The sequence below is a fragment of the Oncorhynchus tshawytscha genome, linkage group LG08 (assembly GCF_018296145.1).
Source record: "Oncorhynchus tshawytscha isolate Ot180627B linkage group LG08, Otsh_v2.0, whole genome shotgun sequence".
Classification (NCBI taxonomy): Eukaryota; Metazoa; Chordata; class Actinopteri; order Salmoniformes; family Salmonidae; genus Oncorhynchus; species Oncorhynchus tshawytscha.
Window position 1 is genome coordinate 74,389,427 of NC_056436.1, and position 14,918 is coordinate 74,404,344.

The window sequence follows — 14,918 nt, forward strand, 5'->3', positions numbered from 1 at the left end:
CTCTCCCACTAACCCTCTCTGTGTCTCTCCATCTCACCCTCTCTCCCACTAACCCTCTCTGTGTCTCACCATCTCACTAACCCTCTCTCTGTCTCTCCATCTCACCCTCTCTGTGTCTTTCCCACTAACCCTCTCTGTGTCTCTCCATCTCACCCTCTCCCACACACCCTCTGTGTCTCTCCATCTCACCCTCTCTCCCACTAACCCTCTCTGTGTCTCTCCATCTCACCCTCTCTCCCACTAACCCTCTCTGTGTCTCTCCATCTCACCCTCTCTCCCACTAACCCTCTCTGTGTCTCTCCATCTCACCCTCTCTCCCACTAACCCTCTCTGTGTCTCTCCATCTCACCCTCTCTCCCACTAACCCTCTCTGTGTCTCTCCATCTCACCCTCTCTCCCACTAACCCTCTCTGTGTCTCTCCATCTCACCCTCTCTCCCACTAACCCTCTCTGTGTCTCTCCATCTCACCCTCTCTTTCTCACCTTCTTTCTTTCAGTCAGTTCCAGTCTGCATCATTCAGCCTTGATGAAATTAAATGTCTGCCTCCAGAATTCCCCCATATGGTTACATAAAGTCTGTCTTTTCTCTGCTGGGAGACCACCCGCCCGCCCCCAGTCCCAGTCATTCCTCTGTGTTCTTGAGCCTGGATCACCCGCCTCCACCTCTCAGAGGAATTAAAGAATCCCAGAATCAACAGGAAATCATTGACCAACCTTCTCCTGGGCCCCTTGACCTTTGAGCCCTTACATGTGTGAATCGCTGGGAAAGTTCTAGAAACAGAACTCCTCAATCATTTATTTATAGGCCTCATAAAGGAGTGGGATGATGCTCCCACAGAGATAAATCTTATAATGTAGTGATCTAATGATGAAATATATGATTATTAAACAACGCCACCCAACAGTGTATCGACCCCGAGGGACAAGGGGTGCTTAGCTATAACTACTTAGCTATACACTGAGATAGGCCAGGTGAGGTGTTCATTTCAAAAGCAATTAAGACAGGATGTTATTGGGTATTGGCTTAAGATGTTTTCCAAGACATCCATAGGAATGTGACCCATGGATGTCGGACACTAGCTTGTTTCTACCTCGACATTGACCTAATTAGGCCTACATAAATTCAATCACAGCTAACCAAGAATCTTAATTTGGCTAAAGAGAGGTTTCTCCATCTCCCAACATGAGATTGGTCAATCAATCCTAACCACACTGTCAACTAAACACATCCTGTGTGTCAACTGTGGCATATTGGCCCCATCCAGTGGTGAAAGTGAACTATTGCACACAATCACAGCTGTGGTCTATGATTAGGGCCAGTTGTACACAAACACAGCTGTGGTCTATGATTAGGGCCAGTTGTACACGATCACAGCTGTGGTCAATGATTAGGGACAGTTGTACACGATCACAGCTGTAGTCTATGACTAGGGCCAGTTGTACACGATCACAGCTGTAGTCTATGACTAGGGCCAGTTGTTTTGGTTGGTTATTTGTTTTATTTTTATACCAGTGTTTTCACCATTATCCACTAGGTTTGCTGCAGGTAGAAAATACATCATTGTCTGGTTGTGTGTGAGTGTTCGGTGGGGAGGCTTCCTCTACTAATCTTAATTGCACAAAGCCAATTGTTTGGCAGGGAAAACTATTTGTAGACCAGTAATTCTATACCTAATTTTGCTCAAACTGATCCTCTCCAATGGACTCCGAAGTGGTAGCTAAAAATGTGTAATTTAGGGAAGTTTAGGGTTGCAAGGGCAGGGTAGCCTAGTGGTTAGAGCAGGTGGACTAGTAACTGGGAAGGTTGCAAGTTCAAACCCCCGAGCTGACAAGGTACAAACCTGTTGTTCTGCCCCTGAACAGATAGTTTACCCGTTGTTCCTAGGCCGTCATTGAAAATAACAATTTGTTCTTGCCTAGTTAAATAATGGTAGAATATAAAAAAATAAACAATAGAAAAGCATACTCCCGGCTGGAGAAATGTAACCTCTTAAATTCATAGAGTTGTGGATGCAAAGACTGACCATCCATGATATCAAAATTATAGTTTAATTTTAACCATGTTTTGAGGCTCTCTCTCATATATATATATATATATTTTTTTTTTACATTTACCTGGTGTAAACAAACTTATATTTGGCGTTCTGGTGGGGTATGAACTAAACTCATTAGGCATTGAAGTTATATTGTTGAAGAATATTGGGTACTTATAATTAAATGAAGTCCAAAAACTGATATAGCAACTGCTGATTGCCCCCTTTAAAGGGTAGAGTCAATGATAACAACCCGACCGGGTTTCGAACCCAAATCCGAATATCAAACCCACACATTAACCATTACGCCAAAAAGTTTAACAGGGACTCCCTGTGTGAATGCAAATATAGAAGCTTCCTTTTCAAGCCTCAGTTCTTCACCATTAGATGTAAATAACGTCTAAACGCTATTTATCCTGGTCTAAAACGCCGATGTATGGGATGTAAACTGTGCATATTTGCTGATAAAATAGAAGGCTGTATCATGTCGTAGTGAAATTAAATCAGCTGCTATACACCGGATACAAAGTTGCGCCGAGAAATTGTTACATTGACACTCACTCCATCAACGTCATTCACTGAGCTGCGGCTGCGCTTTCCAAAGCAGTTCGAGTAGTGTTTGTCAGAGACAGCAGAATGCGTGGGGGCGACATTCGAGTATTTTCGTAATCTCACACTGCAGGAATGTTAAACCCATTTGAGCTCGGCCATTGGTGACGAGGTCGTGGAGGCGGGGGCAAATTTGTTGAATGAAGGTTGCTTTCTGTGTTGACACGGTGATCCTGAAAGCCCCCGGCCGATAGATCCACATATTCCAATGTAAAATTAAACAAACGAAAGAGGAGGAGCCGAAACTCATTTATTTACAGATTAGGCTACACGATGCAGAGTGTAGAGACTCCGTACAGCGGGAGCACGAGATTGGCGAGCAGCAGACGTTTTCATAGGTTGATTTACATTTTGCACGGAGCAGGAAAGCAAAAGTTAAATCTTTTCTGGCGTCATCATTTCCCCTAGAAATAGGCTACGGGGACATCTGATACCATGATAAATAATACGTGCCTGTCCTTTCACCATACAATCGATTGTTTAGCGATAGTTCGGATACTGCCATTGGTGCAGTGACTTCACTTTGTCTACTATTCTTGGAAGAGCAGAGCAGAAAGAAACCGACTTCGTTTTTCTTATAGACAATCCTTGTCAATCAGTAGGCTACTGTCGCTATCTGATGCATGAGCGATGCAGCCAGAACACAACAGTAACCCCTATACTGGACAGGATGAGGGGGGGATCAACGGGATAGGAGGAGACAATCAGACGGAGGAGGAAGCGTTGAGCAGCGAGCCGCCGACCGAACACTGTGATGAGGCTACTGCAGACTCTGAAATGGCGCACAACGGTGGCTCTCCCCAAGACCAGGAGAATCAGCAAGCACAGGAGGACCAGGGACAGGACCTGGGAGATGGCGAATGCAAGATCCCACATGAGGACAGCACTATCCAGCTAATAGAGGCTGGATGTCTCGATAGTAAACCCAGTGTGTCCCCGAATTCCCAGTCTCAGTCCTCGGCACCAGGGCAGAGCCCCGGGTTCCTCCCACCCGAGGGCGGGTTCGGCTGGTTAGTTGTTTTCGCTGCTACCTGGTGTAATGGATCCATTTTCGGGATACAGAACTCCTTCGGTATCCTCCACATGATGCTGGTGGAAGACCACGCAGACCCCAATGACAAAACGTCGCAGTTTAAAGTAGGTGAGTCTGTCCTGTGACGGTTGCACCTGTTAAAATGAGCCTACTGATGGTGACTTACTGTTGAAGATGATCGAGAATGGTCAAATAAACAGCCAGAACCAGAAGAATGCTCAGAATTGTCTCTAGACGATATTGAAGTAAAACATAAAATGAAAAATGTCATTATTGATCATATCCATCTTTGCAGCTTCTACCCTCAAGCCATCTTTGCTGTGATGAGAATTTAGGCGACTACTTCAGTCTCATCATCATTATCATCTGTTTGACGACTTCAAGTTAATATATAGACTATACCTAGGCCATATAGCACCAGAGTTTCTTTGCATTAACTTTCTGATCACGGCTCTAATTCTGTCATACCGCTGGATAACATACCGCTCTCATGTTGTTGTCCTTATGTTCTCCTCATATTGTTAATGTATTTTCCACGTGACAAAGTCGCAAGTGTGTGTCACTAAAAGAAGCCGTCTGGTTGCCTGTCAGTTTTACCAAAGCCCCCTGTTGTATTGTGTCCTCAATCTTCACCTCGAACCTGTTTAGGACTTAATAGGCTTTTTTCCCATAACACACACATACAGCTCTTTTGCCTCACTACACCAGGGCCGTATGTACTCACAAAGCATCTCAGAGTAGGCATGCTGATCAAGGATCAGTTCCCATCCTGTCCATGTGATCTAATGCATTATGATCTACAGTATGAGGAACAACTCTTAGCGTATACAGGCCCTGATGCATACCAGGGATGTGCAGTTTGTTTTTCTATAAATGATTCACAATGGGTGAGGAGGGAGGAAGGACAGGCATTTTGGGATAGGTGAGGCTATAGTCTGTCCACGGCTCAGTTATCATTGAGCTGCAGCTCAGTTAGAGTTCATGTTTAACAGCTTAGTAGCCACCATGACACCTTGAGTTGTCTCAACCACTTAAATTGTTAGGATGAAACATGTTTGTGGCTATAAAGAAATCCAATAGTCTTCTCTCTAACACTCTCAATTCTCAGAATGGGTCTGATGTAGGCCTAGGTTCATTGTTAACTCTGTATACATTCTTGGAATGGAAGTGTACACATGCGCAGGTTTTCAACTGAAGCTTTTAGGTCATTATCCACTGGAGAGTCCTTTCCTCGTTGCCAAAACAACAACCCCTGTGTAATCGGATGACGATTGTCAAGACCTCTCCCTCTCATTTTTTCCTTTGTTAAAACTTTTTAATGTTTGGGTCCATCCAGGATCCTGATTTCTAATCTTCAAAAAGGTGTCCACTGTTATCATATCAAAAGGGATTAGATTAGTGAGCTGCAGTCAGATCCCTAAGCAATTTACATTGATGCGAACTCTGTGAAATCAATGCCCATTGCCAAGATGGCGCTGGAGAAGAAGGCTGATGTTTTACGTGTTCCTATCCAATTGTGTGTTTTTGTTGGGTTCTTTGCATTGTTTGTATCTTATTTTTTTAAACTTATTTTGTACATAATGTTGCTGCGACCGTCTCTTATGACCGAAAATAACCTCTGGACATCAGAACTGCGATTACTCTCCACGATCTGGAAGAATCAATTTTTTCCTTTAACGAGTCCGACAAGCCCGACGTGAATGACATACTGCTTTCCCGGGAACAGGCCCAGAGCCCCATCATTTGGGTGAAGAGAAGGCTGAGAAAAAGAGGCAGGAGGGCGGGCTGCCTTCTGAGAATTCATAGGCGATCAAATAAACCCCCACTGCCTTCCATTCTGCTAGAAAATCTTTGGAAAATAAAATCGATGACCGAAGGGACATTCAAAACTGTAATATCTTATGCTTCACGGACTCGTGGCTGAACGACGACATTATCAACATACAGTTGGTTATATACTGTATCGGCAGGATATAACAGCGGCGTCTGGTAAGACAAGGGGCGGCGGACTATGTATTGTTGTAAATAACAGCTTGTGCACAATATCTAAGGAAGTCTCGAGGTTTTGCCTGAGGTATCTCATGATAAGCTGTAGACCACACTATCTACCTAGAGTTTTCATCTGTATTTTTCATAGCTGTCTACATACAACCACAGACTGAGGCTAGCACTAAGACTGCACTCAATGAGCTGTATTCCGCCATAAGCAAACAAGAAAACACTCACCCAGAGGTGGTGCTCCTAGTAGCCGTGGACTTTACTGACAATACCATAGGCTACTGTACTGACATTATAATAGGCTATTGTACTGACGTTACCATAGGCTATTGTACTGACAATCCCATACTGACATTACCATAGGCTACTGTACTGACGTTACTGTAGGCTACTGTACTGACGTTACCATACTGACATTACCATACTGACGTTAACATAGGCAACTGTACTGACGTTACCGTAGGCTACTGTACTGACATTCCCATACTGATGTTACCATACTGACGTTACCATACTGACATTACCATATTGATGTTACCATAGGCTACTGTACTGACGTTACCATAGTCTACTGTACTGATGTTACTGTAAGCTACTGTACTGACGTTACCATACTGACATTACCATAGTCTACTGTACTGATGTTACTGTAGGCTACTGTACTGACTTTACCATAGGCTACTGTACTGATGTTACCGTAGGCTACTGTACTGATGTTACCGTAGGCTACTGTACTGATGTCACCGTAGGCTACTGTACTGACATTACCATACTGACGTTACCATAGTCTACTGTACTGATGTTACTGTAGGCTACTGTACTGACGTTACCATAGGCTACTGTACTGATGTTACCGTAGGCTACTGTACTGACGTTACCATACTGACGTTACCATAGGCTACTGTACTGATGTTACTGTAGGCTACTGTACTGACGTTACCATACTGACGTTACCATAGGCTACTGTACTGATGTTACTGTAGGCTACTGTACTGACGTTACCATACTGACGTTACCATAGGCTACTGTACTGATGTTACTGTAGGCTACTGTACTGACGTTACCATACTGACATTACCATACTGACGTTACCATACTGACATTACCATATTGATGTTACCATAGGCTACTGTACTGACGTTACCATAGTCTACTGTACTGATGTTACTGTAAGCTACTGTACTGACGTTACCATACTGACATTACCATAGTCTACTGTACTGATGTTACTGTAGGCTACTGTACTGACTTTACCATAGGCTACTGTACTGATGTTACTGTAGGCTACTGTACTGATGTTACCGTAGGCTACTGTACTGATGTCACCGTAGGCTACTGTACTGACATTACCATACTGACGTTACCATAGTCTACTGTACTGATGTTACTGTAGACTACTGTACTGACGTTACCATAGGCTACTGTACTGATGTTACCGTAGGCTACTGTACTGACGTTACCATACTGACGTTACCATAGGCTACTGTACTGATGTTACTGTAGGCTACTGTACTGACGTTACCATACTGACGTTACCATAGGCTACTGTACTGATGTTACTGTAGGCTACTGTACTGACGTTACCATACTGACGTTACCATAGGCTACTGTACTGATGTTACTGTAGGCTACTGTACTGACGCGTTACCATACTGACATTACCATACTGACGTTAACATAGGCAACTGTACTGACGTTACCGTAGGCTACTGTACTGACATTCCCATACTGATGTTACCATACTGACGTTACCATACTGACATTACCATATTGATGTTACCATAGGCTACTGTACTGACGTTACCATAGTCTACTGTACTGATGTTACTGTAAGCTACTGTACTGACGTTACCATACTGACATTACCATAGTCTACTGTACTGATGTTACTGTAGGCTACTGTACTGACTTTACCATAGGCTACTGTACTGATGTTACCGTAGGCTACTGTACTGATGTTACCGTAGGCTACTGTACTGATGTCACCGTAGGCTACTGTACTGACATTACCATACTGACGTTACCATAGTCTACTGTACTGATGTTACTGTAGGCTACTGTACTGACGTTACCATAGGCTACTGTACTGATGTTACCGTAGGCTACTGTACTGACGTTACCATACTGACGTTACCATAGGCTACTGTACTGATGTTACTGTAGGCTACTGTACTGACGTTACCATACTGACGTTACCATAGGCTACTGTACTGATGTTACTGTAGGCTACTGTACTGACGTTACCATACTGACGTTACCATAGGCTACTGTACTGATGTTACTGTAGGCTACTGTACTGACGTTACCATACTGATGTTACCATAGGCTACTGTACTGATGTTAACAGTCTACTGTACTGATGTTACTGTAGGCTACTGTACTGACGTTACCATAGGCTACTGTACTGATGTTACTGTAGGCTACTGTACTGACATTACCATACTGACGTTACCATAGGCTACTGTACTGATGTTACTGTAGGATACTGTACTGACGTTACCATAGTCTACTGTACTGATGTTACTGTAGGCTACTGTACTGACGTTACCATACTGACGTTACCATAGTCTACTGTACTGATGTTAACAGTCTACTGTACTGATGTTACTGTAGGCTACTGTACTGACGTTACCATAGTCTACTGTACTGATGTTACTGTAGGCTACTGTACTGACGTTACCATAGTCTACTGTACTGATGTTAACAGTCTACTGTACTGATGTTACTGTAGGCTACTGTACTGACGTTACCATAGTCTACTGTACTGATGTTACTGTAGGCTACTGTACTGACGTTACCATAGTCTACTGTACTGATGTTACTGTAGGCTACTGTACTGACGTTACCGTAGGCTACTGTACTGATGTTACTGTAGACTACTGTACTGACGTTACCATAGTCTACTGTACTGATGTTACTGTAGGCTACTGTACTGACGTTACCATACTGATGTTACCATATTGACGTTACCATAGGCTACTGTACTGACGTTACCGTAGGCTACTGTACTGATGTTACTGTAGGCTACTGTACTGATGTTACCATACTGACGTTACCATAGTCTACTGTACTGATGTTACTGTAGACTACTGTACTGACATTACCATACTGACGTTACCATAGGGTACTGTGCTGACAGTACCGTAGGCTACCGTACTGACGTTACCATAGGCTACTTTACTAACGTTCCCATACTGACGTTACCATAGGCTACTGTACTAACGTTCCCATACTGACATTACCATAGGCTACTGTACTACCGTTCCCATACTGACGTTACCATTGTCTACTATACTGACATTACCATTCTGACCTACCATAGCCTACTGTACTGATGTTACCATACTGACATTACCATAGTCTACTGTACTGATGTTACCATACTGACATCACCATAGTCTACTTTACTGATGTTACCATACTGACATTACCATTGTCTACTGTACTGACGTTACCATAGACTACTGTACTGACGGTACCGTAGGCTACTGTACTGACATTACCATACTGACGGTACCGTAGGCTACTGTACTGACGTTACCATAGACTACTGTACTGACGGTACCGTAGGCTACTGTACTGACATTACCATACTGACGGTACCGTAGGCTACTGTACTGACATTACCATACTGACGGTACCTTAGGCTACTGTACTGACGGTACCTTAGGCTACTGTACTGACGGTACCGTAGGCTACTGTACTGACATTACCATACTGACGATACCGTAGGCTACTGTACTGACATTACCATACTGACGGTACCGTAGGCTACTGTACTGAAATGACCTTAGGCTACGTTACCATATTGACTCTACCTTACTGACGTTACCATAGGCTACTGTACTGAAGTTACCATACTGATGTTACCATAGGCTACTGTACTGACGGTACCGTAGGCTACTGTATTGACGTTACCATACTGACGTTACCCTAGGCTGCTGTACTGATGGTACCGTAGACTACTGTACTGACTGTACCGTAGGCTGCTGTACTGATGGTACCATAGACTACTGTACTGACGTTATGGTAGGCTGCTGTACTGATGGTACCGTAGGCTGCAGTACTGATGGTACCATAGACTACTGTACTGACGTTATGGTAGGCTGCTGTACTGGCGTTGCCGTAGGCTGCTGTACTGAAGTTACCCTAGGCTGCTGTACTGAAGTTACCCTAGGCTGCTGTACTGAAGTTACCCTAGGCTGCTGTACTGAAGTTACCCTAGGCTGCTGTACTGAAGTTACCCTAGGCTGCTGTACTGAAGTTACCCTAGGCTGCTGTACTGAAGTTACCCTAGGCTGCTGTACTGAAGTTACCCTAGGCTGCTGTACTGAAGTTACCCTAGGCTGCTGTACTGAAGTTACCCTAGGCTGCTGTACTGAAGTTACCGTAGACTGCTGTACTGAAGTTACCCTAGGCTGCTGTACTGAAGTTACCATACTGACGGTACCGTAGGCTACTGTACTGAAATTACCTTAGGTTACGTTACCATATTGACTCTACCTTACTGACGTTACCATAGGCTACTGTATTGACGTTACCATACTGACGTTACCCTAGGCTGCTGTACTGATGGTACCGTAGACTACTGTACTGACGGTACCGTAGGCGTTACCGTAGACTACTGTACTGATGGTACCGTGGACTACTGTACTGATGGTACCGTAGACTACTGTACTGACGGTACCGTAGACTACTGTACTGACGGTACCGTAGGCTGCTGTACTGACGGTACCGTAGGCTGCTGTACTGACGGTACCGTAGGCTGCTGTACTGACGGTACCGTAGGCTACTGTACTGACGGTACCGTAGGCTGCTGTACTGACGGTACCGTAGGCTACTGTATTGACGTTACCATACTGACGTTACCGTAGACTACTGTACTGATGGTACCGTGGACTACTGTACTGACGGTACCGTAGGCTGCTGTACTGACGGTACCGTAGGCTGCTGTACTGACGGTACTGTAGGCTACTGTGCTGACGTTGTAATTCTGTGGACCTATTTCTGATGATGCAGGTCATAACAAGATTCCCAGCACTTCAAGCCTCTTCCTCAACCCTTTCTTGCTCTCTCCCCACTTGTTTGTCCATCATGTATGTAAACAACTATCTTGCCTGCTCTATCCGCAGTGATTGGTGAAGTAATTTAATGAGCTTAATGTGAAAAATTGTTGATTTCACATGTTAGGGAGATTACAGGGAGAATAGTGCGCTCATACAGTAAGTGTGGTCAGTCTCCCCCTGGCATCTGAGGAACCACCATGCAGTCTGGGGCCTGAGAGGAGGGAAGGAGAGTGAGAAAAACCCTACAATGATTTACTGGTACAGTACATACACCTTAGCCAACTACATTTAAACTCAGTTTTTCACAATTCCTGAAATTTAATCGTAGTAAAAATTCCCTGTTTTAGGTCAGTTAGGATCACCTCTTTATTTTAAGAATGTGAAATGTCATAATAATAGTAGAGATAATGATTTATTTCAGCATGTATTTATTTCATCACATTCCCAGTGGGTCAGAAGTTTACATACACTCAATTAGTATTTCGTAGCATTTAAATAGTTTAACTTGGGTAAAATGTTTCGGGTAGCCTTCCACAAGCTTCCCACAATAAGTTGGGTGAATTTTGTCCCATTCCTCCTGACAGAGCTGGTGTAACTGAGTCAGGTTTGTAGGCCTCCTTGCTCACACATGCTTTTTCAGTTCTGCACACACATTTTCTATGGGATTGAGGTCAGGGCTTTGTGGTGGCCACTCCAATACCTTGACTTTGTTGTCCTTAAGCCATTTTGCCACAACTTTGGAAGGATGCTTGGGGTCATTGTCCATTTGGAAGACCCATTTGCGACCAAGCTTTAACTTCCTGACTGATCTCTTGAGATGTTGCTTCAATATATCCACATAATTTTCCACCCTCATGATGCCATCTATTTTGTGAAGTGCACCAGTCCCCCCTGCAGCAAAGCACCCCCACAACATGATGCTGCCCCCCCTGTGCTTCACGGTTGGGATGGTGTTCTTCAGCTTACAAGCCTCCCCCTTTTTCCCCCCAACATAACGATGGTCATTATAACCAAACAGTTCCATTTTTGTTTCATTAGCCAAGAGGACATTTCTCCAAAAAGTACAATCTTTGTACCCATGTACAGTTACAAACCGTAGTCTGTTTTTTATAGCTGTTTTGGAGCAATGGCTTCTTCCTTGCTGATTGGCCTTTCAAGTTATGGTGATATATAGGACTCGTTTTTACTGTGGATTATAGACACTTTTGTACTTGTTTCCTTCAGCATCTTCACAAGGTCCTTTGCTGTTGTTCTGGGATTGATTTGCACTTTTCGCACCAAAGTACGTTCATCTCTAGGAGACCGAATGCATCTCTTTCCTGAGCGGTATGACGGCTGCGTGGTTCCATGGTGTTTATTCTTTGTACAGATGAACGTGGTACCTTCAGGAGTTTGGAAATTGCTCCCAATGATGAACCAGACTCGTGGAGGTCTACAATTATTTTTCTGAGTTCTTGGCTGATTTCTTAGATTTTCCCATGATGTCAAGCAAAGAGGCACTGAGTTTGAAGGTAGGCCTTGAAATACATCCACAGGTACACCTCCAATTGACTCAAATGATGTCAATTAGCCCATCAGAAGCTTTTAAAGCCATGACATAATTTTCTGGAATATTCCAAGCTGTTTAAAGGCACAGTCAACTTAGTGTATGTAAACTTCTGACCCACTGGAGTTGTGATACAGTGAATTATACGTGAAATAATCTGTGAAAAATTACTTGTGTCATGCACAAAGTAGATGTCCTAACCGACTTGCCAGAACTATAGTTTGTTAATTAACAAGAAACTTGTGGAGTGGTTGAAAAACGAGTTTTAATGACTCCAACCTAAGAGTATGTTAACTTCTGACTTCAACTCTACGTTCTCCATGTTTCCTACATTGTAGCAAGTTAGCATCTGATCTATATTCTACTGTAACCTGGACTGCGGTCCAAAATATTGCCTGTCTTATTGACAAATATAATTTTGCCATGTTTGCTTACTGCTTTGGCCGGGGAAGATGAAACATTAAATGGCTGCCAAGGGCAGTTCTCACATGAACAGGTCTCTCTTCTGTTGTCGTCCTCCCAGCCATACATTCTAATGTTTATTGTGTGCAGTAGTCAGAACACGTTAACCCCATTGGGCACAGTAGTACAACATGTTGTTATTATCATAGTCATATATGCCTGAATCTCTATCCATGGCTGAATAGTAATAATAATAGATTTATTTTAGTGTTTGTATTACAAATGGAATCTCAAAGTCGAATTAAAAAACATGGTTATTATTATTCAGGACAGGTTATATGAGGAGGATACAGCATGTTAATATTATACTAGATCAGCTGTTATTCTACAGATAATGAGGAGGGTACAGCATGCTAATATTATACTAGATCAGCTGTTATTCTACAGGTTATATAAGGAGGATACAGCATGTTAATATTATACTAGATCAGCTGTTATTCTACAGATAATGAGGAGGGTACAGCATGTTAATATTATACTAGATCAGCTGTTATTCTACAGGTTATATGAGGAGGGTACAGCATGCTAATATTATACTAGATCAGCTGTTATTCTACAGATAATGAGGAGGGTACAGCATGCTAATATTATACTAGATCAGCTGTTATTCTACAGATTATATGAGGAGGGTACAGCATGTTAATATTATACTAGATCAGCTGTTATTCTACAGATTATATGAGGAGGGTACAGCATGTTAATATTATACTAGATCAGCTGTTATTCTACAGATTATATGAGGAGGGTACAGCATGTTAATATTATACTAGATCAGCTGTTATTCTACAGGTTATATGAGGAGGGTACAGCATGCTAATATTATACTAGATCAGCTGTTATTCTACAGATAATGAGGAGGGTACAGCATGCTAATATTATACTAGATCAGCTGTTATTCTACAGGTTATATGAGGAGGGTACAGCATGTTAATATTATACTAGATCAGCTGTTATTCTACAGATAATGAGGAGGGTACAGCATGCTAATATTATACTAGATCAGCTGTTATTCTACAGGTTATATGAGGGTACAGCATGCTAATATTATACTAGATCAGCTGTTATTCTACAGGTTATATGAGGAGGATACAGCATGTTAATATTATACTAGATCAGCTGTTATTCTACAGATAATGAGGAGGGTACAGCATGCTAATATTATACTAGATCAGCTGTTATTCTACAGGTTATATAAGGAGGATACAGCATGTTAATATTATACTAGATCAGCTGTTATTCTACAGGTTATATAAGGAGGGTACAGCATGTTAATATTATACTAGATCAGCTGTTATTCTACAGGTTATATGAGGAGGATACAGCATGTTAATATTATACTAGATCAGCTGTTATTCTACAGATTATATGAGGGTACAGCATGCTAATATTATACTAGATCAACAGTTATTCTACAGGTTATATGAGGAGGGTACAGCATGCTAATATTATACTAGATCAGCTGTTATTCTACAGGTTATATGAGGGTACAGCATGCTAATATTATATTAGATCAGCTGTTATTCTACAGATTATATGAGGGTACAGCATGCTAATATTATACTAGATCAGCTGTTATTCTACAGGTTATATGAGGAGGGTACAGCATGCTAATATTATACTAGATCAGCTGTTATTCTACAGGTTATATGAGGAGGATACAGCATGTTAATATTATACTAGATCAGCTGTTATTCTACAGGTTATATGAGGGTACAGCATGCTAATATTATACTAGATCAACAGTTATTCTACAGGTTATATTAGGAGGGTACAGCATGCTAATATTATACTAGATCAGCTGTTATTCTACAGATAATGAGGAGGGTACAGCATGCTAATATTATACTAGATCAGCTGTTATTCTACAGGTTATATGAGGAGGGTACAGCATGTTAATATTATACTAGATCAGCTGTTATTCTACAGATAATGAGGAGGGTACAGCATGCTAATATTATACTAGATCAGCTGTTATTCTACAGGTTATATGAGGGTACAGCATGCTAATATTATACTAGATCAGCTGTTATTCTACAGGTTATATGAGGAGGATACAGCATGTTAATATTATACTAGATCAGCTGTTATTCTACAGATAATGAGGAGGGTACAGCATGCTAATATTATACTAGATCAGCTGTTATTCTACAGGTTATATAAGGAGGATACAG

At 42.3% G+C, this 14,918-nt stretch overlaps 1 protein-coding gene across 1 annotated transcript in view; it reads left to right on the forward strand.

Annotated features, from left to right (window-relative positions):
- The first annotated feature begins 2,658 nt into the window (after positions 1-2,658).
- The window catches only part of LOC112255947 (monocarboxylate transporter 8), a 29,946-nt gene continuing 17,686 nt past the window's right edge, over positions 2,659-14,918 (forward strand). Inside the window, exon 1 of the mRNA XM_024428804.2 lies at positions 2,659-3,783. Coding sequence (XP_024284572.1) covers positions 3,273-3,783 — 511 coding nt within the window. The 5' untranslated portion in view covers positions 2,659-3,272. The remainder of the gene's footprint in view (positions 3,784-14,918) is intronic.